At 36.1% G+C, this 26,606-nt stretch overlaps 1 protein-coding gene across 7 annotated transcripts in view; it reads left to right on the top strand.

Moving 5' to 3' along the window:
- Positions 1-26,606, top strand: part of PLXDC2 (plexin domain containing 2) — a 351,404-nt gene that overhangs the window by 311,708 nt on the left and 13,090 nt on the right. For 5 of the 7 annotated variants that reach the window (XM_087947512.1, XM_087947513.1, XM_087947511.1 and 2 more), the window contains 4 exons: positions 9,299-9,359; positions 10,439-10,589; positions 14,791-14,829; positions 21,598-21,758. In XM_087947512.1, the coding sequence (XP_087803638.1) occupies positions 9,299-9,359; positions 10,439-10,589; positions 14,791-14,829; positions 21,598-21,758 (412 nt within the window). Of the gene's footprint in view, positions 1-9,298; positions 9,360-10,438; positions 10,590-14,790; positions 14,830-21,597; positions 21,759-23,895; positions 24,035-26,606 lie in introns of those variants that run through there. The other 2 variants (XM_087947517.1, XM_087947515.1) reach the window with 2 other exon arrangements.

The following is a 26,606-nucleotide window of genomic DNA, read 5'->3' as shown; positions in this document are numbered from 1 at the left end:
GCAAGTATTCATTCCACAGAATCTTATATTAATAGTGCTGCTTCTACCTCAACTTTGATAAAATAATTAAATTGAATCAACTTTATCAAAATGAATCTGTTTTATTCCATTTCAGGGTGGTTTTATTTTATTGATGACATACACATAGTCAACAAAGTCCAGAAAATTACATCCAATATTCTTAATACATGCTGGGTGGTTTAAATTTTAATTTTCACAGAGTTCACTATTCTGCAATTGAAAAGTATATAAACAATTGTTAATATCTAGATTAAGAACTAAAAAAAATCGAAAAATGAATAATGGTGATGTTATTACATTTGTGTATTTTATTCCTAATTCCAAATGGTACCGCTTTAATGAATTGCAATTTCAGTAAAATATATGCTCTTGTATTTTTAGATCCTGTTATGGAAAATATATAGTTTTTACATCAAATTAGAATGTGCATTTGAAAATCAACTATCTCTTCCCAGCATCATAAATCTGTGTTTGAAATTGATCCAACACAGGTGTAGAGCAATTTGTGATGTTGGCTTACACAAATAAAAACATGTCTCCTCGATGGTTTATAGGTAAGGGCCTGATGCAGCCTGGGAAGCCAACCGACATATTGTAATTAAATTATATGAACTGAAATTGCATAAAGCAGATTTCCCGTAATGGTTGGGAATTATTGAGACAGTGGTTGTGATGGATTGGAATTTTGAAGTTAAAATACACCACATTGGGAAACTAAAAGGTTTAGTTGTTGTTAGAATAACATACAAATCTAGAAGTGTAATAAACTGCAGTTTTAAAATATGCTGATCAAATGGCATAAGTGAACTTCACATACAGTATGTGTTACACAATCCAGAATCAGAAACTAAATGAGAATGAGACCTACTCCCAGATAACCAGGTATTCAATTATAGAACAGGTTTCCCTCTGGCACATTAAGAAAGGTATGTATAGTAATTAAGACTTTTGAAGGAGCTAAAATATCCAACCATTTTCTTTTGCAACCTAAATGAAATAGGTTTTCTAGTAAGCAACATTTTTCTTTCTTTTAAGGTGCCAGGAGAGAAAATAATCACTCAAAGTTACAAAAAAATGGTATCTGGCTTTTTGGAAAGCTGCCTTGGCCAGGGCTCTCTATGGTAGAGGGGAAGGTCAGAAATCTTAGGTCCAGTTATTGTAATACTGATTGCAAATAACTGTACTTATAATTTTGGCTGATTATTGTAGACAGTAATCATCTTCCAAACAGTATGAGGTAGACCTTTCTTTTGTGTGAGACCTGGAGGGAATCCAGTACACTGTACTATTTCTAAGGGTCATAGCAAATAGTAATTAGGCAAGTTAAAGAGTTAAAGCTGAGGTGACATTTCTGATTATTTTTTTTTGCTGACCAAAGGATCTTCAGAATACCACCAAGATTATTTTTTTTTCACTTTGGTCTCTACTGCTTATTGCTGATTTTAAAGGAATATAGCATACAGTTTGGTGAACTGAAATTGGGGAGAGCCAGTTCTGAGATACTGTTCACTTGGTATACTTTACTGGGTTGTTATGAAAACAAAATGGAATGATTCTCAATACCAATCTTCCTTGAAAGAATGTCCATTCTGTATCCCTCTAGTCCAGGGCTGTCAACCTCTCTTGGCCATGGGCTGAATGCGTCACGTGCTGGCCAGTGGTTGGATTCAAATTTTTTACTACGGTTCTGTGGGTGTGGCTTGGTGGGCATGGCAGAGAAAGGATACTGTAAAATCTCCAGTCAGAGGTGGTATTTGCCGGTTCTCCAAACTACTCAAAATTTCCACTACTGGTTCACCAGAACTGGTCAGAACCTGCTGAATGCGACCTCTGGCGCTGGCCATGCTCACGCCTGGTTTAGCGAAAGGAGAAAAAGTCCCAATACATCACATGATGCCTCTGTGATGACATGAGTTTGACACCCTTGCTCTAGTCTTTCATCAAAATCTTAACTAAGTCTGATTCTGCTTGACATTTTCCAAGACCAGTCAAGGTCAGCCAAACGTTGGCACTTTCTTTGACAATTACCCTGTTTCTCCAACAATACGGCCTCCCCCAATAGGAAGTCCCAGCATGTTTTATAGGCATGAAATGAAATTAAGCCCCTCCCCCCAAATTAAGGCCTATATTAAAACATGCGAAATGGGGGGGAATGGTGGGGGGGCTTGCCGTTAGGAAGTACTTTTGTTGCACACCCGGATATGGTGCTGCCTGCGTTGACCCCGATACGAAGTGCCCCACCAACGCCGAGGTCAACATCCAAGCTGTCGCCACCCGCCCACCCAAAGATGCAAGGGGGGGGGGAATTAAGTCACCCCTGAAAAGACAGCCTAGCCATTTTGGGGGGGCTCAAAAAAAATATAAGACCCGGCCTTATTATATGAGAAACACGGTATTTGTAACAGAACAATAGCTATCATAAATCATAAATATTATTCCAAAAACATGAGAAGTATTGCACAAACTATTCATTCTTCCTCAGTTTGTGGCCCCCTCATGTTTTGAACAACTACTCATTTTGTCATTTATTATTAATTGTGTTCTTCGGCTTATAGGAATGATGGTCCAAAACATCTAACAATCTAGGGGTCATATTATGAAAAAAATTATATCAGCTATGAAATCCTTAACATCTGACAATTTTATCATTTAGGCTAAAATCCTTTGCATATTTATGCATAAATAAATTCCACAAAAGCATTCTCACTGAAAGAAATGCTAAGTAGGTTTACATCTTCTCATAAGGAAAAATTAAAAATCAAGAACAAAAATGGAATTTTGTTTTTTAATCACAGTAATTCATATTGCATATACAGAATTGTATACAATATTGCAAATTCCACTGGCATTCTCATCTATTGAAACAGCCTCTGTTTACAGGTGTCAATAGTCATGAATAATCATATAACAATAACTCATAATTCAAATACAAGATTCCTTCCTTAAACATGGTAGTTCTTGGATCTTATCGCAAGAAAGAGTACAGTATTAAAACAAACATGAGGCTAAATTGACGATAAAATTTATTTATTGAGTTGTCGTTGAAACAATTAGCAATGTTGTAATTCTCATAACAGTCAATTCCTGTAGTTTTGCTAGCCAGGAGCAGTTCCATTGATGATGGCCGCTTTCCAGCAAGAAACATAAAAAATTACATACCTAGTGTTATATAAGAGAATTTTTTCAGTGCTAAGTGAGTATGATTCAAATTGTAAGTTTTACGTATTTAAATTATTCAGCAAATATTTAGTAATATATTCATTCAAACTTTGGTATATTTCCTACATGTTGATAAAATGGATAGAATAAGCTTGCTGCTTAATTTCACTGATAAAGATTGGGTTTCCCAGAGCCAATGCAATGCACAGAGTCCAGCACAAATAGCTATCCACCCATCTACTCCATTATGAAATTTCTATTTTTCAACCTGATCTAACATACATGAATTTATAAAGTAGAATAAGAAGAATAGAAATTAGAATAAGAGAAGTCAGGGTCATCATTCTAAATACAGGCAAAGAAGACTAGCATCAACACAACAAATGATTTTGCTGTAGTTCTATTTTTCCCTATAAGCTATAAGCATTTTAATTTGGCAGACCTCTTTTAAAAGCTTCTTGATTTTGGATTAACATTTGTTGACATGTCTCTTCTGCTCTCTCTAAAACTGGAAGGCAAGAACTTTTAGGTAGTTTAGTAAATAAAGACACCCAGCTCTTTTCTTCGTACTATGAATAGGAACAAATAACCCCTACAAGGATTATTTACAACTTCATTTTGTCTCTCACATTCACCATTCTGGAAGACATCAACTCTGTTCCCTGCAGTGCTCCACTAAGAGCCACTAGCCAAATCAAACTATCACAGTCTGTAAACATTTCTTGCATCCCACTGCGAATTCCAAAATTACATTTTCTGTGTTCCCTATAAACAGAAAAGCAGAGGATTTTCTGTTCATCTCAAAAAAGGTTCTTTTCTCATATCCTAGAATGTGGTCTGTTAATTGCTTTACCAGGAGCAAACTTGGTCATCCTTTGAGAATGAAATTGTTATAAAGCAGCTATGTTGACAGATGGTACAAGTGGCATCACTAATCAAATCTGCCATGGTGTTTTCATGGCAATGGGGAATTATCACTGTGCCAGTAAATGGAAAGGCTTATTAAATGTTCTGTTCTAAGTAGAAAACGCATTGTAATGATAGCTTGTGGAATCATAAATTGGAGACGCAAGAATGACTATATGCTCCGTGACTGATGGGTCTGTGACATATGCCTATTTTGCAGATACCTGCATTTGGATACCTTCAAAGCCATCTTGCTTCTCTAAAGCAGCATTTCAAAGATCTATTTAGGCCCATCAGTGCATAAACAGTGAATGTTAAACAAGCAGGTTTCCTAAAACCATTCCCTTCTTTGGGGTCATCTACTTCAGGGGTCACCAACCTTTTGGACCTCAGGGACACCAAACTCATAATTTTAAATCCTGGGGACCACTAATGTGAATTTTGACTGACGGTGGCTTGCTGACGTTGGTAGGAGGGAGGGAGGGAAAGATCTATTCTAACCTCTCTCTCTCTCTCTCTCTCTCTCACACACACACACAGAGAGAGAGAGAGAGAGAGAGATCCCTCACACATCCCACGTCCTCCAAAGCAGCCACATTCATGCTTTTGAGCTTCGTTGGGGGTGGGGGGAGAAAGACCACTGATCTTCTTCAACTTACTCTTGCAAAGCATTTTTTTTCTGTTCCTCTCACACAGTTAAGCCATGCAGTTAAGAAACAAAGATTGGCTGCTTCAGTAGGAAGTTCAGTTTTTGTGGATGGAACAGGAGACAAGAGTAAATAAAGATCCATTGGAATCCAAAACTTTTTTATTAGGTATGATCAAAGGGAATTTGAGTAAAGATAAAAGATACCTTATTGTACACATCTTAACTGCAGCAAGAATCACATTAGCACGAAATTGGAAGAGTGATAAAATACCACCAGATGAAGTTCTGATTCAAAAAATAATGAACTGTGCTGAACTAGAAAAATTCACTATGGAACTGAAAGGCAAAGAGGATCAAGAATACTGTGCGACATGGAAGAGGTGGTACGAATGGGTGAAGAATAAGGATAAAAATAATGTATAGTCACAAAACAGGAAACATGTATATACAATGACACAATAACTGTTAATGGAAATGAGATTATTGTATTTTTGTTTCTTAAAGAATAAAAATTTAATTAAAAAAAGATCAATTTTCAATATTGCAAAATTAGTCTAGTGTCTTTTCTGTCATCCACATGTTTAACTTCCTTTTTGTGCATTCTCTGAATTATAGAATGAATCCAAGTTTTTCCGGTAGGGCTTGAAAGCTGAGCAAATCAATAGCTGAATATGCAAGCCACCATTTATTTCTCCATGTGTACCACTGATCTTTTTGTGTCAGTACCAGGTAGCTCCCAGTCAAGCTTATTATATACTTAATATCTTAAGGTAGCCTTCTGAATAGACGAAGTGTGTGGTATGGATAAAGGAGATAGAACCTACCCAGTTAAGATGTCAATGCTGTGGACCAGCCTTCTGAAAGACGCCAGTTTATTCAATGTGCAATTTGCATCTGCTAGTCTAAAACTGTGTAAATTATGCTTTTAAACTCAGTATATACACACAGACACACACACACATCCTATTGCTATTTACACAGTTATTTCATTTTTCTCATGCAAATTCTTTTTTGTGGTGGAGGGGGGAGTTTTTTATTTTATATTATATATATACAAATCAATGTGTGAACAGTGTGACACCTGGGTGCCATACATTTTGGTACAAATAAAAATAATATTACCGTGTTTCTCACATAATAAGGCCGGGCCTTATTTTTTTTTTACCCCCGAAAAAACGGCTAGGCTGTCTTTTCGGGGGTGACTTAATTCCCCCCCCCTTGCATCCTCGGGTGGGCAGGCAGCGACAGCTTGGATGTTCGGGAGACCTTCCGCCACCGTTGCTTTCCCTTCTCCCTTGCTGCCGCGGCATTAGAGCAACGCTGCAGCGTTTGGCGCAGCCATGTGCGGCCAGTCAGGGCTCCTCCCTGTAACCGGAGCCTTGAGGAGACACTTGGCTTCAGGTGCTCCAGTCGCCGCCTTCCTTTGCCTTCGAAGGTTAAGCGAATTATTTTAAAAACCTCCGCTCATCCCACCAGGGCTGCGCCGGAGCCGTGCGGGCTGGACAGAGCCAGGAAAGCGAGCTCTTCGCGCTCCGCCTGGGGCGCCCAGTGCAGCTGACAGGTGGGCCCTACTTCCCGGCGGCAGAGAGCGCCTCCCTGCCGGGCCCTCCGCTCATCCCGCCAGGGCCGCGCCTGAGCCGTGCGGGCTGGGCAGAGCCAGGAAACACCCACAGCTCGCTTTCCCGGCTCTGCCCAGCCCGCATGGCTTCGGCGTGGCCCTGGTGGATGAGCGGAGGTTTTTAAAATAATTTATGCTACCTTCGAAGGCAAGGGAAGGCGGCGACAGGAGCGCCTGAAGCCAAGTGTCTCCTCAGAGCTCCCGTTGCAGGGAGGAGCCCTGACTGGCCGCACGTGGCTGCGCCAAACACTGCGGCATTGCTCTAATGCTGCGCAGCAAGGGAGAAGGGAAAGCAATGGTGTGAAGTGCCCCACCAACGCAGAGCAGCACCATATCCAGGCATGCAACAAAGTACTTCTTAACAGCAAGCCCCCGGCATTCCACCCCCATTTCGCATGTTTAATATGGGCCTTAATTTTGGGGGAGGGGCTTAATTTTATTTTATGCCAATAAATCATGCTGGGGCTTCCTAATGGTGGAGGCCGTATTGTTGGAGAAACACGGTATTACTCATGATTATTACATTCATCCAGTTTATATATTTATAATAATAATACACATTTATAGTAGGTTATAATCTTTCATTATTTCATATTGTATAAACATTGTTAATGTTACTGGTATCTCCTTGTTGTCTTCTTTTCGCTGATTTCCCAGTTCTGGTTTTCCCTCCATTCCTTCTGCTGGCTTCTTCTTGTACTGAGCATCTTAGTCTTTACTCATTATCCCTTGTATAATATTTTCCACTTTTTGGTCTATGCCATCTTTAATTCCATAGTCACCTTGTGTTCTTTCTGTATTATATCCTTTATGCTTTGAAACATCAGCTCCATTTCATTCAAAGTTCCATTTCTTTTGTCCATATATTGCATCTTGTCTTGTTTTAATAAATTCCACTTGGGCCAATAGCCCAAGAATTCTTTTATTCAAAGCTGAGTTTACTCTTCAGACTGCACACTAACCATAGTTCTTTATATTAGTCAGTTCCATTGAAATAGTCCAGGGAGTTATCCAAGTGTCCTTAAGTCACTTTTATAAGTTCAATCATATGACATAACATTCAGGGTCATTTTAATTAAAAATCTTCCTTGTTGCCATATTTAAATCTCCAATGATCTTAGGGTAGGTGAATATAATCCAGTAGATATTTTCACCGTCCTTCAAAGAAATATTCCCAAGCTTGTATATTTATCTCTCATCAGCAGATGGCACTCTCTTCATAACAATATTGTTAGTGGTAGATCTGATTTTAATTATTTTGAATTGTAGTTCAAATACAAAAGCAGTGTTAATTTTTAAATCTGTAATTCCAGCATTTTAAAATGCCTTCTCAATTCCACATCTTCCCAGTTTGGGAGTCCAATTTCCTGTATTTTTGAAGAAGAAAAAAGTTTTTTTCTCTCTCTTTCTTTTCCTTCTAGTTTGATAATTTTCTCAAAGTGTTTATTCGCTGCTTTAATAAATAATTCTGAATTAATCGTTCCCCTAAACTTTGTCTTGGTGTTGAGTTTTAGTAAAAAAGAATCCTCTCACCCAGTTCCACCCTATTCACCGAAATCCACTCCAGCACAAATCTTAGGTAGTCATCGGCTGTCTCAGCTTCATGACAGCCATCTTGGGGTTTCCTCTTCTCCTCATCGTGGCTGAGAGGGAAAGAAAGCTCTGGGTCAGGCAGGAGAGATGCAGTTCTCCGTGACCTCGCAGGGCACCCCTTTTGCTACAGGGCTGTTTGGGTCCAGAATGCAGAGACTCACTCCTCATGTCCAAACTCACTGCAACGTCAGCTGGAAGCCCCATTTTTCTCATGCAAGTTCTGAAGGTTGCTTTTAAAGGGGTAGTCTATTCAGTTGGAATCAAGTTTCTTGAAAATTATTTGCAACCAAGAAAACAAATAAATACTTTTAAAGATTTAAAAAATCACACCTATAAAATAATTCTTGTTTAAAATTCTGTTGGCTTAATCTTTATTACTGGAAGTTGGAAATATATTTAGCTTGATTTACTGAATTTAAAAATATAAATTGATTCATAATGCCACTCTAGGATTTCAATTTCATTTTATAGTAATTCCTATTTTATTTATTAGATTTATACTCAGCTGTTCTTTCAAGAGTTTGAAACGACATACCTGGTACTCCTTCACCTTTATCCTATAGCAACAAATGTATGGGGCAATTTGTCAGAGAGTGACAATGATTGGCCCAAAGCTATCCAGCATCCTTACCTTCATAGTATACTTGAATCCGGCGTTACTTCCAAGCCCAACATTTTAACTTCTCTGTCATACTATACTGTTACGAAGAATAATTGTACCAGCTGTTTTTAAAATATATTCATTACCCATCATAAATTATATTTTGCAAAAATCAGCTTCATTAATTTTAGTTAATTGGGACAAATTATTACAAGCAATGAAAAATGAATCTTAAAGCAAAGAATTTCCTTCAAATTGCCTTTGAGAATGTTCGGAATGAGTTCAACACCTGGCATATCTTTTGCAGACACTTATGGATGCCTTGGTGTCTTTGATCATCTACCACAATGAAAAAAAGGCTATAATGTACTTGGTGAATTATGGGAAGGAGATGCTGTATTTTAAATGTAGAAAATGAAGAAAAAAACAGAAGAGAATAAATTAAATTACTTTAAATCCACAGATTGGGGATTGATTCTTAATTTGCTATGAAATGCGATGAAGTTATTAACTATCCAGAGCAAAAAGCAATGACATTCCAAATTGTCTAATCATAAAAATTAATTCTTGTAGGAAGCATTAATCATTTTTAGTCAAAAAATAATTTTAAATGAAGTGAATAACCTCTTAATCATACAGATTTAGCTGCCTAGAAGTGAAGTTGCTTTCTCTCCTTTTTCTCCCTCTTTAGCCATCTAATCCATATTTCACTGGCATCTGATTGATTTTAATCTCTTTTTTATTTTTTAAGGTGTTCCAGTGGCTTTGATCGTCATCGTCAAGATTGGGTAGATAGTGGTTGCCCTGAAGAGGTGATATTCAGCTATCCTATATTTATAATTATATTATGAATAGTTGATTCTTAAAAAGAAGAGGATGTCTTAGACTACAGCCCTGTTAGAAGAATAAAGCTTCTCTGAACAGTATTTAAGTTTCTAGATTTATCCTTCTCCCTTAGAAAATCACTGTTGGCAGCTGAACATCTGTTCTGTCACTTACATCATGAGCCTCTGTGTTGAATCCACACTTCTCTGTGTCCTAGCCATAGGTTTTGAATATGAAAAACTAAATCCAGAACTACCATCCCAAACTAAAATAAGTTTTATTTAGCTTGGATATTGTGTGATGGAAGAATATCACAATTATTGGACATATTTACCTTTTTTTCTAAAATAATAATAATAGCATTGGTATATACCATTATTTTGTTTATTAGTTTGCTTGGATGTTAGTATTGAAAAAGATGTTGAAGAACACTGATATTCATTTGATGGGAAAGCCTTAACTTGATTTTGTGTATAAGTGAAGTTTTTCAAAAGTGAAATTAAGTGAATTTTAACCCTGGAATCTGTATGTATGTATGTAATTCATATGTCCACTTGTTTCATGCTTATAGTGGTACATGCCCACCAATAATTAAATACAGTATAAGAGCATAAAACAAAAAAAGAAACAACAGCATAGAATACATATAATCTGCAACCAACATAAAAATCCACAACACGAATCAGAACAACCAATGCAAGACTCAGACACCAAGATTCCTAGGCTCTGTGACAAAACCATGTCTTTAAGGTCTTGCAAAAAACCAATAGGCATGAGGACCAATCTAATCTCAGAGCCAAACATTAGTTTGAGAGAAAAAAAGTAAATACAATGAACTATTTCATTCCATATTCTTTTTTTCAATTCTTTAGTGGCAAAGTTTATTGAGATTTTAATCTCTTTTAGCCAGCAAAAAATCTGATCTTTATATTTGCAAAGTCTTAATTTAAAATTTCCATGTTCACATATTATTGCATTTGTTGTGTTAGATATCTATAGAGCTCAGACAAATGACTTCAACTCAGAATCAATTATTTCCTTTCTTCATATTATTTTTCTTATGCAGTCAAAAAATAAGATTTGTGAGAACACAGACACAAATCAAACGCCTCTTCATATCACAACTGCACTACAGCAAACCACAACGAGACACAGAGTTTTAACAACTACCAAAGGAGCCATTATATCACATCTGCCAACTAGTCTACCCACGGAAGGTAAGAAACTAGAGTCGAATATGTTATCAGCAATGTTTAAAATTTGCACCATAATTCTATCATATGAAATTTATCTATTCAGGAGATATAATCCTTCAGTAATGCAATTACCAAAGATTTGTACCAAAGACCATGGTCCAAAACTCCCTATCACCACTATAAACAAAATCTTTCTATAATTTATAATAATTAAATTTAAAACTAATTCTGTTTTGGGTTGAAATTGACTTTCAGTATAATTAAGCAGCATAAATGGGTCCATAAAGTTAAAATACTTTCTGGGTTATTTAAATGTTAACTCAATATTTTAAAACCAGTGATTTGGAATCATTGAGATCTTCTACATTGAAACTTTTATTTTTTTGAAGTATTTTAACATCTTTAGTGGTCAAAAATACTGTTGGAGATTATTAGCTTTCATAAAAAGTTGAATATTTTGCCATATATTTCCCAAATGTATTAAGTGCTTGTGTAAGAGGACTGTTTGAATTACGTGTGGTATGTACTGTTTTTGGATGTATATTTTCCAAATGTATTAAGTGCTGGTGTGAAAAGACTGTGTCAGTTACAGGTAGTGTGCAGTGTTTTCCTGACATGTTTAATATTAAATCAGTATCTTGTAGAAGTGTGCAATATTTAGAATGAAAGATCTCTTTTATTAATGTGATGGTGTTGATATTGTTTACAAACTGGCGAGAAGGATGTTTTAAAAATAACTAACCTAAATAACATGCACAAAGTACAAGATCAGCATATAAAAAGTAGATATCAAGAAGTGACCTGCAGAAATTGTGTATAAATATTTATGAATAGAGAAATATACAAGAAAGCACGGTGGGTGGGATGATGAAAATGTAAACTACTGTAGAAAATGGATAGCATGAATTGGTACTTGAAAAATTGTGTAATGTTTTTTAAAAAACATAGAAGATCTGCCGTTACAATTTCCATGATGTGCAAACTGTTGTATACACTCTTGCCTATTGTTTTGGTTGTTTTTTTTTTATAAAACTCAGCATATTTATTTGACATGTACTAATTTAAATATAACTTTTTGGCTTCAGTTCAAGAATCAATGATATATCCATGAGGTGGTAATTAACACAGTGTATTAACTATCTAGTCAGGTATTAGGTTTTTTTCCACTCTATCTCCATCTTTGTGAGAAGAGTGTACAGGTAGTCCTCAACTTAAATCATTTATTTACTGACTGTTAAAAATTGCAATAGCACTGAAAAAAGTAGTCATATGATCAGAATTTGGACACTTAGCAACTGGTATGTGTTTATGAAGGTTACAGTGTCCTGGAATCATATGGTCACTTTTGCAATCTTTTGACAAGCAAAATCTATTGGGAAGCCAGATTCATTTAACTGTATTACTAACTTAACAACTACAGTGATTCATTTGGCAACAGTGCAAGAAAAATTATAAAATGGAGCAAAATGCAAATAACAACTGTCTGGCTTAACAATGAAAATTTTGGGCTCAATTGCAGCCATAAGTTGAGGACTGTCTGTATTAAATAGTTTTAATTTTGAATTGTCAATGATAATTCAATAAAATAGAAATTCTGTTTTACTTGTATATTGCAAGACATTGTATAGTTATGATGTAGTTAGTTATTGTAAAACATTTCAACAGAATTTCAGCTACATAGAAACCTTAAGCTTTTCACTCCTGCAAAGATAACACAAATAGAAGTCTCCTAATGCAAAGGACTATTTTTGAGTGTAAGAACCTGAAAGAAAAAATTAAGCTCTGTCAACATAAGCTTTTGAGCTTTATTTCTATAATACTAGTTCTTAGTGAACAAAGTAATAGCAGAAAGCTGGAAGTATCACAGTGTGGGAAATGATATAAATGGTTGCCTATGTAGTGGAATCAAATGATCCTGATGTCTGAAGATCAGATAAAGATCATAAAGTTAGTACATTAGATGAATACTGCTCCTGTGGAACATGAAAAGATGTTCTAAAGCTCACATCTGAATTAGTTCTTCCAATTGTTTTGCACTGCACATATACTGCACGAAACAGTTCCAGATTGTCATTCCAGAAATTTTTGGAGCAAAAAAAATAGTTCCAGGAGTGCAAACTATCACCCAGAGTTTAAGAAAAAAAGCCTCTGCTTCCTTTTGCTTGTTTATATTTTTGTTATTTCCCTTTTTGCTATTCTGATGGTACTATTTTCTTCTTCCCTACATTATGATTACAGCCATCCCAGATAGTGTAATCCAAGATTAGAGCATTATAGTAAATATCTAATCCGCTTTTCTACCCAGTATTACTATTACTTAGAAAGTGTTGGGGATACAATTCAATGCTGGCATACAACCTGTTTCTCAAAATCCTTGCTTGGCTCAGCTGGGCCCTACCATGCAGGAAAATGTAGCAAATAATTAATTGCTGGCTTCATTTCTATTCTAATTTTCCCCATATGAAAAGTGAAGGATATTTGTAGGATTTTCTGCCTCATGGATTAGAATATCTTGAATGGTATTAACTACAGTGAATTTAGTCTTAGGCAGCAAAAAGTATTTTTGCCTGGCTGCTGTTGCCTGTATTCCCACTCCATCCATAATCAGACTTGCATATGCCGTCCAAAACCAAATCATAAGTGATTCAAACATATACAGCACCTTGAAGCAATGCCTCTCACTATGCTTAGGTGGGCTGCAGGCCAGTCGTTCTTCACTTGTCTTAAAGCAAACATATTCCTTTCTCGAGGAGAGAAAGGAATGTACATTTGAAGTGTGTTGATCCAGTCAAACAGTGGCTCCTCTTTTCAATGTTATAACAATAGCAATAGCACGTACACATACATATAGATATAGTTATATTTCCCATAGTGCTTTACAACATTCTCTGGGTGGTTTACAACATCAGCATATTTCCCTCAACAGTCTGGTTCCTTATTTTACTGAACTTGGAAGTATGGAAGGCTGAGTCAACCTTGAGCTCCTCACAATCAAATTCCTGATTGTGGGCAGAGTTAGCCTGCAATTTTGCATTATTATCACTGAGTCATCAGGACTTTGGTGATGTTCTACCATTCATTGCTGACTGCTATTTCATGATGTGCCACCAAATAGTCTCAGTAACACAGGGCGTTCTTCCTATCCAGTTACAAAGTTTCACATGTAAAAAGCATCAAGAAAATAAAGGCTCTTATGAAACACACACACCTTAGCAAAATCACATCAATTTCAAGCCCCTGTATTCTGCCAGCGAAACCTCAAAGTAAGTGTGCTGTTCTGGCACTAGAAAACAACATAAAACAGAATTTCCACAAAAAAAAAAAATTTTTACTACAATATTATGCCCCAGCCAAACCCCTCATTAAAAAATCCTAGGAGATTTACATTTCTAAAAACTTCATGACCCCCAATGCCAGGGATGATCTTCCTCTTCAGACTTCACTGGACAGGAACAGCTTAAATTTACGTATCTAAAATGTCTCAACTCAAAGGCCATTCATGATCAAAGCTATTACTACTATAAATAATTTTACTTTTAGCTTTCCAAACTGTATAGCCTACCTTTGATTGCTATATTACATGGTATGTGGTTGAATAAACAATCCTCTTCAAGCAGTTGCCCAATGTGCTTGTTTGTGACCAGCTCAAAATCAAACCAAATAAATTATTCTAACTGAATAATCAGCAATGTTTTAGACACTCAGGATTGGTAAATTTCTTCAGACATTGTTGTCTTGACTTTCCTCTTCCCAATCAAAAAAGAGAAAACAAAAACATTCTCCACATCAGCTTAGCTCATCATGTTTACCTAAACCCATTTTTAATATTGCTTTTTATTGCTATAGTATAGTTCAGAAAACTTTGATATGGCAGTTTTAAAGATAAATCTCACCAATGACTTTGAAACAGCATAAGATCAGCTCTAAAAATTTTGTATAATAGTTAACAGTATAACTTATGCAGATCTTTAATGCAACCATGAATTGCTATAGAAACCTTTTTTAAATCCCTCGATGATTCATAGGACTACTCTTCCAACTCTTATTCAAGAGTGTCACATTTGTTTAAAATCATTTTAAACATATAATCCATTATGATTATGGATCAATTATTTCCAGTATCGGCACACTGCTATAAATAAATGTAAAATGCTATATAAACATAGCATTAGATGTTTAGATGAAATTCCTTTCTCTAATAGCTTTGAATTTCTTTTTCTAGATGATACCAAGATAGCTCTACACCTAAAAGATAATGGAGGTAAGAGCTGCTATTTTTTGCATTCAGATTACATGAACAGATCATCTAAATGCCATTCTATAAAACAAAATTGGTCTAGTAATTTATCCACTTACCTATGCTACAATACTAAGCAAGATATTCTGAGAGAAGCTTAGTATAGTCAGCTATCATATTTTGCATTACTCATTGTATCAATGAAGCAAACCTCTTTGAATGCTAATTTATTTTTAGAATATATACCCTATCTTCACCTAGACAAATAAATGTAGATATAAATGTTCATATTCAAATCAGAGCCCCTATTCATTGAATACAACAAAACAACAAGCTGAATCAACTCTCTCGATCAATGGGATGACAGATGTCACAGCCAGATCGCCCTTATTATTAGGCTGTTAAGAAGATTTAGCTCCTATTGCTGAAATAATTGTCTAACTATTAGTAAATCTGAATCAAAAATTATGATGTCTGGAATACATCATCAGAGACATGGGTGGCAATTAGATGGTGAACCAATTGAACAGGTTAACACCTTTGTATATTTAGGTGTAACTTTTTCCAAGACTGGATCTTGGGTTTGCCATCAGCAGCAGAGTACACTTAAAGCAAAAGCTTGTTTGAATTTACTGCTTAAATTAAATAATCATAGTTACTCAGGCTCTCTAGCCCCATTAATTATAGTATATAAAGCTAAGGTTACCCCCATGCTCTTGTATGGAGAAGAGGTTTGGGGTCTATATTCTACTACAGTATTAGAACAAACACAGTTCCAGCAGCCGAGATGTATTTTGGGTGTAGATCTAAGGATATATGCTGTAGCTGTTAGAGCTTAATTGAGGATTTATACAATTCATGCAGTGTCTAAAATCTATTTGATTGTTGCCTCTATAAGAGGGTGAGACACAGATACCTTGGTCTATATACTAAATGATTGATCCATTGGAAGCCCCATATCAAAACAACTTACCTTATGTGCGGCCAGAATTTGAAAACAACGTTTAATACAGGCGGGTGGACTCTGGTTAATGCTTCCCTCAAGAGGGAGCAATACCCCAGCACTTTAAGGGGGCTATGGTCTGTTCTCTTCTTAAAAAGCCATCATTCGATTCCACACGGTTGGATAATTTCTGACCTGTCTCCAATCTTCCTTTTTGGAGAAGGTTGTTGAGACGGTGGTCACATGGCAGTTCCAGAGCTGATGATTCTCAGCTGTATGTTTCTGCCCGTGGTGAGTTAAATGATGCTGTGTCCTCCCTCTTGCAGTGCCTAGAGGCTGTTAGGGGCTGGATAGAGAGCAACGGGCTGAAACTAAACCCTTGCAAGACCGAGTAGCTCTGGATTGGTAAATTAAATAAATAAATATAAATAAATAAATAAATAATATGGCACAGTACTTGAGCAATATGGTTTGGTTGAGATTAGCATATATGGGACTGATGGGGTAGATTGTAGAGATGATACTGAAATATTTTATTTTATTATCTATATATTAATTTATTGTATTTTACTTCAATTTCATTTTAAGTTGTATTTTATTCCAATTCCATTTTACATTGTTTTTATCAGATTTTAGTAATAATTTGTGTTTGGAACTCTGCACTTTGATATGGCCTATGGGCTAATCAATAAAATAAACTAACTAACAGTATGAAAATAACAAGCATTGTCAGTTTTAGATACCTGATCAGACCTTTTTTTTTTTTTCTATTTTTGATATATAGACAAGTCCAAGGAAATGATAAATGTCAGAGCCTCCACTACTTTAACTTTTTTGTTAACTCTTTTTTTTTTTTTCAAATGTTGGTGTCTTGAATCAATCAGGTTAACTTAAATTAATATCCATTTATCTCACATTAAGGCAATAATGGGATTTCAGGAATTGAAAACCTATTATTATTAGTCATAACAAAAATATCAAATTTAGATTTTGTTCTTAGCAATTTGGAGTTAAGCAAGGAAATTATTGTGATGCTTCAGAACCATTTCTTCTATGTTTGTTGTACTTTACAAAAATCAAAATTAGATGTGCTGTATTTACTGAAATATTTTATGGATGATGATAATGAATTTAGGTTTCATTTTTATATTCTGTTTTGTTGCCTTTAATCCTATATGCACTAGTTAGAAATAAGCTAGTTAATGTTTCAAATTGTTTAAATAAATTATCACCCAAATCAGCCTGACTTACATTTCACCATTAATTGGTAGAAGCAATGGAAAGATACGGTTGGATCTGCCCAACCTCTAAGTTTCCTTTTGAGAGAGTTTTGTCTGATTTTGAGAGATCTCTCTGACTTTCGAGATCATTTAATTTTTAGCCTATTTCTATTCTACTTTTCAAGACTATATTTTTTATTCATGAACTTATGACTTATTTTGAAAATTGTATTATCGCTGAAACACTTTTTTCACAATTGTGCAAGTTGTGCCAGTTGTGAAGCAATCGGCTTTGTTCGGGTATTTTCCCACGTCATTGTAGTTGTTCTTTTAAAGTTGTAGCAACGTTTCAGCAGAATCTCATCTGCCATCATCAGGCTTCTGTATAGTGTTCGTCTGTGAGTCAGACTTTTACAGTGGTTTCAGATTTAAAATTGGGGTAGCCTATTGCTGTGCCAGAATGGTTTTTTCTTCATCCTGATTGGTTGGGAGTCTTGGTCTGTGTTTATTGGCCTTGGAGTTTGCTGTGTTCTGCTTGATTGGTGTTTCTAATATCTTCTGTCTGTTTTTTGGCTCTTTTTGTATCTTGATTGGCTGGCAGCATTGTGTTACTTTATTGGAGGCCTTTAGTGCAGCTTGGTTTCGGGTAAATGGACGGCTATCATTAGTTAGGAAGCTGGGTTTCATCTGGGTGCCTGGTTGGGGTGTGTTTGAGCTGGAGGTATCAGGGGGGATCTGTTTGTGCCCAGGTGTTTGCCTGGCTTGTGGTGTGGAGATTTTTTTGTTTGTGAGTGCAGGCTTCCAAATGATTGACAGCCTGGTGGAATCATCTCTTCTATTCATGCTTTCTGGTCTTTTTTCAATCTCTATGGCTTCTCTGATGATTCTGTGGCTAGGGTTTTCTATAGTGGCTAAGGTTTTGGTGCCATTGAAGTTGATGCTATGACCTGTGGCTTCCATGTGTTGGACTAGTGAGGAAGTGTGTTCCAGCTTTTTGACTGCATTTTTGTGTTCATCCAGGCGGGTACTTATTCTTCTATTGGTCTGTCCAATGTATGTGGCTGGGCATGATGCACAGGGGACTTCGTATATGCCTTGGTCCTGCCCTACATAAGAGGTACTACAGACAAAATTAGTAAGGTACTACACAGACATCACATCAAGACTGCCTTCAAAACAGACAGAAAAATAGCAGCCATCCTTAGCAACCCCAAAGATAAAATTGACCTGGATATCCAAAAAGAAACCCCAACCAAAATCCAAGACAGAGAACAAGAGAACGGCAAAGCCCTCCTCCCATATATAAAAGGCACTACAGACAAAATCAGCAAGATCCTCCAAAAACACAACATTAAAACAGCATTCTGCACAAACAGAAAAATATCCACCATCCTAAGAAACCCTAAAGACAAAATCGTGTTAGAAAACCAAGGAGTATACGAAATCCCTTGCACCACCTGCCCCACCACATACATTAGACAAACTAACAGAAGAATAAGTGCACGCGTTGAAGAACATAAGAACTCAATCAAAAAAGAAGAACCGACCTCTTCCCTGGTCCAACACCTCAAAGCCACAGGACATGAGATTGACTTTAAAAATACCAGAACTATCGCCAAAACCGAACACTTCAACAACAGAATAACCAGAGAAGCCATAGAGATAGAAAAACGCCCACACAGCATGAATAAAAGAGATGACACCTCCCGCTTACCAGCCATTTGGAAACCCGCCCTCATGAACAGACGAGTACCTAACATGATGAATGACACCAGACCCACACCCATGAGGGCCACACAAGATGCCACCACCACACTTCCACGTAAAAAGCAGACTCACACCCACACAGAAGATGAGACACGACCACAGACCAGAAGCCGCACTGCAGCTCCATCACTACCCACTTCAAATCCCTCTGAGCCATACATGAAGCGAACTGACCCCCACCATGAAGATGCAGCACGACCACGAACTCGAAGCCAAACAGCAAGATCACAGCTCACTAGCTCAAATCCCCCAGTAACTAAGACCAACCTGAGCACAACCAAGCCCCCACCTGAACAGAACACACCTCCAGCCAATCAGAACATGGCCAACCCCCCAACCAATCAGAACACAGCCAAACCCCCAACCAATGAGAACACACCCCACCCAATCAGAACACAGCCAAGCCCCCACCCAATCAAGTCACACCCCCACTAGCAGTTAAAAGGAAGAAGCAGCTGCAAGCTCACATCACTCTGAGAAGCACAGAGCTGAAGACAGAAGCCTGAAGATGATGAATGAGACTTCATCGAAACGTTGCCTAGATACTTGCAATCTTACGCGGGAGAAAACCCGAATAACCAAAGATCCACATACAAATACCCGCGAGAACCTCAGAAAACAAATTATATATATATATATATATATATATATATATATATATATATATATATATATATATATATATATATATATATATATATATATATATAAAATGCAAAATTACAACAAAAATAGAAAAATAAGGAACTAAAATTTAAAGTAAATTGAAATAGTCACTAAATAAAGCAGTTAGTAAACAAGGACTATTTATGTTTCTTTGTTTTTACTAAAGAATTTTGGAGGTTTTGTTAAAAATAAGAATCATTTTGCTGACTAATGGCTGTACTAAGCACTAACAGAACTAAGAAAGTGAGTGAAAACATATCTCCAATTTATTGGGGGAGTGAAGTTTTGGAAAATTTGTTCGCTAATATGCCTTTTTTTAAAGCATAGCTACATTTTTTTTCTGTATTTCGATCACAAACTGGTGGGAAATTAAGCTGCTACTTTTCTGCAAGCACAAAATAAAGATGTGATTGCAGATTTTCCACCCCTACCATATAGTCATTTCCATTATTTTTATTTTGTGGTCCTAAGGAAAACAGCACTTTTCATATCAATAAATTATGACTTGGTGTGGATACTGCTTTACTTCTTCTACTTAAAAGGGCTTTTTAAAATATTCTTCTTGAAAAAAAAATGCTGAAGTCATTCATTCTGAGAAAACAGCCTTGCAGATTATTAATCCTTATTTTGAGGCAATTTAATTAATAGTTGAATTAATAAACTGTTTTTGTATTAACATGTATCAATGGCCTTTGGAAGGTTAAATCCTTGTTATTCCATTTCTTGAAATTTATCCAAAGTGGTCTTTTATGTGAGTTTTCTACTAGTGTATATATTAGAGAAAAATAAACAGATATTTTGGGTTTGTTTTTAATAAAATGTATAGCCACTTAGCAGTAAAACATAAAATAATCGCTCTGAGTCTATAGCAAATTATCAGGATTTGCTGTCTGTGCTAGTTTAGCTATTTCTATAATCTTTGCATAAAATAAATAATATTTATTATAATGAATACAGTACATTTGATTTGATTGTATGTGCTTCTACAGCAGGGGTGTCAAACTCATGTCATCATGGCAGTATCACGTGGCATATCGGAACTTTTTTCCCATTTGTTAAACCAGGCATGGGCGTGGCCAGCGTGTGACACATCTTGACACAGTTTGGCAGCTCTGTTCTACAGTGTAAAGGGGGTTTGAGTTGTATATGTTAGTGCAGACTTTCTTAAAGTTTTTTCTCTCAGGACCTGTTCACACTTTTTATTGTGAAAAACCCTTAAAAAGCTTTTGCTTGTGTAGGTTATATTTATTGTTATTTACTGTATTAAAATTTAAAACTAATACTTTTGCTTCTTACAATTGTGGTATTTTAATATATTATTTTTCAACCCAAGATGGCAAATAATTTTGTTTTTGTGGGCTACTCAGAGAGGCTTGGGGATATCAAGGGTCCTAGGAGCACAGAGGTAATCCTCATTTATTTATCCTGTAGTGTTTCATTATGGCATTATAAAAATGTAACAAATAAAATTTTGGGGATTATCCAAAATCCAAATTAATCTTGGCCATCTGCTATTTGCCAGTAGCTACTAAAATAATTAAACTTCTAACTAACTAATTGCTATCAAGTAACTAAATAGTAACCAAATTGATCAGAACCATAGTTGGAATTTTTTTGAGAAAGATAGGTTTGCTGCAGGACAAAACTTCCTCAGATGTTTGTATTTCTTTTTATTAATACACAACATGGCACATAATACTATAAAATGTAGTAAAATTGTGGCTTTTAGCAATATTTTATATGCGTTGGATTCTCTTCAGACTCAGAATATTGATAGATTGTTTAATACCCATATGCTCCACAATAAAACAGAAGTTTAGAAATGGTAATTTGTACATCTCAGATTTTATTGATTCTTCTCAGAAGCCATTAGATTTGATGATGACATTTAGCTTTTAAAATAGTAATGCTGTCTGCAGGTAATTTTTAATATGTTATTAGGAAACCAAAGATGGAGATACTGCATGATTTAATTTCGAGAGTAGTAAGTGGCATGAATAAAAGTGGACTTTAATATTGTTTATTAATCTAGAAATAATAAGACATCTGGAAATTGTCTTTGCAGAGATATTATAATGAGTATTTAGTGCAGAAAAAGGCATGCCTCATTTTGTCAAGGCAACAGATTATTATATATGAGGAAAATAAAAGCTGAAATGAATTTGTGCCAAGCTTAATCCTTATTTTTCTTAACAGCCTCCACAGATGACAGCGCAGAAGAGAAGAAAAGTGCCTCTCTTCACACTGGCTTAATTGTTGGGATTTTCGTTTTGGTTCTAATAGTAGCTGCAGCAATCCTTGTGATTGTTTATATGTATCACCATCCCACCTCTTCAGCCAGCCTCTTCTTCATTGAGGTAAATTGTGTTTTTCATAATTGGTGTACAGCCTACAGTATGGTGAAAAGCTGGCTTTTATCATCTGCCCTGAAACAGTGCAATATTTTCAGACACCAAGTAATATTAGCCTTTGTTTTTTTGCCTGGCATGTTGTTGTTATTTGTGCTACATTTGCAGGTTGATCTAGTAAAGCATGGAGCACTTCATCATGATTACCCCCCACCCCCCAGAACATTGTGTTAGAAAGACAGCTTTTCGAAAATGACTGGTTTCTGTTCATAATATTTCCTGAAAACAATCTCCCCCCCCCTCCACTTCCCCACAAGACTTTGATTCATCTTAGAAATAGTTTGTCATGAGTTTTGGGTGTCATGATGATCTTAGTGTCAAATGTAAATTTAGTACATTTATTTAGTTATCATGTTTGTACCAGACCGCAGTCATATAGAAATAATCCATATGACTCTGAAGTGAAACTTCTCCACTGGGCTTTCTTAATACCAATTCAGAAGGCTGTCTAGGAATTATAACATTGCTCTTTGGAATATCTGGGAGTGCCTATGAGGGACAAATGTTCTAAGTGCATTTTACTTCTAAAAGCAATACTGAAAAAGTAAGGAACAGAGTACCTTTAGGAATAATATTTTGGCATTAGGCCACTTGGTTAGAGATAGGAAATATGATGCAGGTAACTGCCAGATGAAAAGAGTGTTTGACAAATTGATAATGTGAGATATGTTACTTGGTCCCATCAACAGAAGGAAGATACTTTTAAAATTGAACAAACAAAAAATAGCATCATCCTTTCACTGGCTTCCCCTTCCCTTCAAATTATGTATTGAATTATTTCTCCTTCCCCTCTTGGAAAAAAAACAACTTTCTTTAGCAATAAAATCTTTACATCAGAGTCCCAATTCAGTCCTTTTTTTAGAATAAAATTATCTGATGTATTTGAAAAATGAAAAGTTTCCCTCCCTAAAAATCAAATTCTTCACCCTTCTTTCAAATTAAATATAGAACTATTTATACTCTAATGTCTTTTTATTAAATATTATACACCTGTAGCCTTCCCTTTATTATCTTTAAAAGTGATTTGGTTGAAATATTTCTGTAGATGCTTTCTTTTTTCTATGATGTTATATAGCACATGTATACTCAACTTAGCACTGAAAAAAATACTCTTCAGTCCTCACATTTATAATTTTTGCAGCATCCCTGCACTCAAATTTGGGCCATAGGGAATAATACAGTATATAATTATGATGGTTCTAACAAGCAAAATCAGTGGAATGCTAGATTCATTTAATGACCTCACGATTCATTTAATAACTTCAATGATACACTTAACCATGATAAAAAAGGGTTGTTAAAATGAGGCACTAGTCATTTAACAACTGCTTTGCTTAACAACAAAATGCTGGTCTTAATTGTGGCTGGAAGTTGAGACCACCTGTTGAGGTAATTCCCCGTTAGGAGAATGAGCGCATAGAGGGAGACGTAGTGAGAGTAGTGAAGAATAATATACACACAGCACACAGATACACTGTACAGTAAATGTAAGTTTTTACTTCCAATAAACGTTTAAGCACAGTCCAAGATAAGCAGTCCAAGTCATTCACAGGTAAGGCAGTCAGTGTTCAGTTCAGGGATAATCCAAATATCAAAGTCCAGTATCAAAAAACAGTTCGGTAACAGACTTACATCAACGATCAGTAACAGTCATTAGGAGGAACAGCAAAACTCTCCAACAGAAGGAAACAGAGACTCACTCACTTCTGAGACTAAATAACCCAGGTTTCTGGCTCCATCTTATGGCTGTATGAGAAACCACACCTAATTACAGTTTTAGGATTCTCTTAAAGATACAGTATTAAAATGTCTATCCTAGTTTATATATTTCTAACCCAAATAACTGTTAGGTGACTTACATTCTTAACATTCTCCCCTTTTGGGTAGGACAATATATACAACTTTACATTCTAAGTCCATAATCCTCGCAAGCACGCCTTATGCTTTATAGAGTCTTGGGCCTTTGTAAAATGATCTGCTATATTGTTTTCTGGCATACGGTATTCCAGCTTAATCATCTTATTTTGCATACATTGTCTCACATTTAAATATCTTAAATCTGTGTGTTTTGTTCTTGTTTTAACAGCAATATTTGAAGCCATCTGTATTGCTGATAGGTTGTCTTCGTAAATAACAATAGAATCTGTTACATCAATTCCCATGTCAATCAATAATTGCTTATAATAAACTAAATCTGTACATAATAAAGATAAACATGAGAATTCCACCTCCATTGTTGACAAACTTAGATGTTTCTGTCTAATAGACCTCCAACCAATCAACACTTTTCCCAATAATACAACAGTACCCGATATTGATTTTCATGTATTATGTCTGTAGCAAAACTTGCATCAGCATATGCAGTTAAATTCAGTTCATTTTTAGGTTCCAAATACAATGCATAATGCATTGTTTGTTTCAGATATCTTAACACACGTTTAGCAGCTTGCCAGTGCCTTTCAGTTGGCTCAGTGTTAAATCTCACTAATTGGCCAACGCTGTATGCTATATCTGGCCTTGACCAATTACTGAGATAAGATAAACTACCAATCAAGGACTGATAAATGTTCTTATCAAAAATAGGACTTTGAACATCACTATGGCTAAACTCCTGGCTCATTGGTGTCTTAGCCGGTTTACAAAGTTCTATTTTAAAACTTTTTAGTAATTGGTTAATTTTATCTGCCTTTGAGATCTTGTATCCTCCCCTAGTTCTTTCTATCTTTAAACCAAGATATTGTTTGATTTGTCCTAACTATTTTATCTTAAATTTCTTCTCCAACAGTGAGATTATTTTAGTAGCTTCTTGTTCAGTTTTGGTGATTAATGCTATGTCATCAGTAAACAATAGCAACAATGAGATTACACCATTACTTTCTCTTTTAAACAAACATGGATCAGCCATGCCAGCTACAAAACCTATCTTAGTTAATTCTTTAACTATACATTGGTTCCACTCATATCCTGATTGGTTCAAGCCATAAAGACTCATTTTTAATCTCCAGCAACCAGTTGTATTATCATTTTTAACACCTAAAGGTTTCTTTAAATAAATAGTGTGTTACAGTGGTGCATGCAGATATGCCGTCTCTACATCCAAATGATTTACAATGTATTTCTCCTTAGCTGCCCACACTAATGCTGCCCTTAATGTAGCCTTCAGACTAGGTGCAAATACCACATCGTAGTCATTTGCTGTCTGATTGAACCCTTGTGCTACTAACCTGGCTTTATGGGTAACAGTCCCATCTACACCTGTCTTTAGTTTATATATCCATTTACATCCTATGGCGTAATAATAATAAATAATAAGAATAAGAAACATGGTGGCGCCCAACTAGGAAGGCGAGGCTCTCACTCCTGGAGCACTATCTCCCTATAAAGCCACCACCTGCACCAGAAATCACTTTTAAAGCTGCCGCCTGCACCAGTGACCATGAGTAAACCAGAGCCCAATAAACAAGTCCAAAAACGCTGGATTCAGAAGCCATGGAGCCCTAATAATGCTGGCGGAGCTCCTGCTAGCTGATCCGGAGCCCTCCTCTCCTTCCCCAGAGAAGTGAAGCTCTTTCCATCGAACCCTATTAACCACACTGGTGGAGCTCTTGAACTGGATCACTTGGAGCCAGCGGAGTGCAAACAACGTACCTTCATTTAAATCCCTCACACAGCTGATAGAAGTATCTTCCACGCCAGTGAATGTGTTTCCATTAATATCCCCCACACAGTTTCCCCGGAGCAACATCGGACAGCTGGCAGGGAGAAACAAGGAAGGAGGAGAAAGCTCTGAGGCTCTTAGGAGCCAAAAGTCACCCTGGACGGGTGGTAAAGGCAGAGGAATGCTTCGGTGGTCGCGAGGAGAGGAGGGTCTCCTTGACTGACCCGAAGAAAACCCCTCCATCTGAACTAAAAAGAGAACTGCCAGCATGGCTAAATTGAAGCCAGGAAGGCAGCTGAGACAGAAGTAAAAAAGAAAGGAAAGATCTCTAGCGTGCTTAGTCTTGGTAAGAATCACTCCAATTTCTGCAGTGGAATTTTCCTTGGAAAGTAGGACTCAAAGGAGGAAAATAGCTGCGATTAACGATCTGGAGTGACTGTCAGATTTAATTTAAAAAAAAAGATATTGCAACTAGAAGTAACTTTAAAAGTAAAGGACAGATTGGATTGGTCAACCCAAATTTCTGGACTGTATTTTTACTACTACTCCACTTGAAGAACTTTGGGAAACTATTGGAAAACAATCTTATTCAGAGACATATTGATTGTAGTTAAAGTGTTTTAATTCAGCGAGTTTTGCTCTCTTTCAAAAATCCAGCGTGCTTTGAACATCTTGTTACGGCCTATTGTTTACAGAGTAATAGCAGCAGCAATAAGAGCAATAAATTCCTCCCACCCAGTAAATCACAGCTGCTAGTAAAACAATTAACCCTTTCCTTGCAGACTCTCAATACTACCTCATTACTTTAATCAAACACTGATTAATTCATTACCTCAAAACTTACAACTTTTCTACCTCATCACCTATATCAATGATTAGATAATCAATTTCTATAAAATATTTCATTAATAGTTTAATTGATTTATTGTTTTAATTGATTAGTATCATTAGAGTGTTTAGTGCAAATAGTGTGATTACTGATTAGTTTAAAAGATCAAGATTCATGTAATTTAATTGATTAGTAAAATCAGTGATTTAGTGAATTTAATTGAACAGTGTGATTAATGATTAGTGTAATTAATTGATTAGCGATTAGTGTAATTAATTGATTAGGCTGATTGTTGCTTAGGAAAATTATT

The sequence above is a fragment of the Notechis scutatus genome, chromosome Z (assembly GCF_049901735.1).
Source record: "Notechis scutatus isolate UNSWTSFEM ecotype Mainland chromosome Z, rNotScu1.2, whole genome shotgun sequence".
NCBI classification, from domain to species: domain Eukaryota; kingdom Metazoa; phylum Chordata; class Lepidosauria; order Squamata; family Elapidae; genus Notechis; species Notechis scutatus.
The sequence above is the reverse complement of the archived record's forward strand: the minus strand, read 5'-3'. Positions and strand labels throughout refer to the sequence as shown.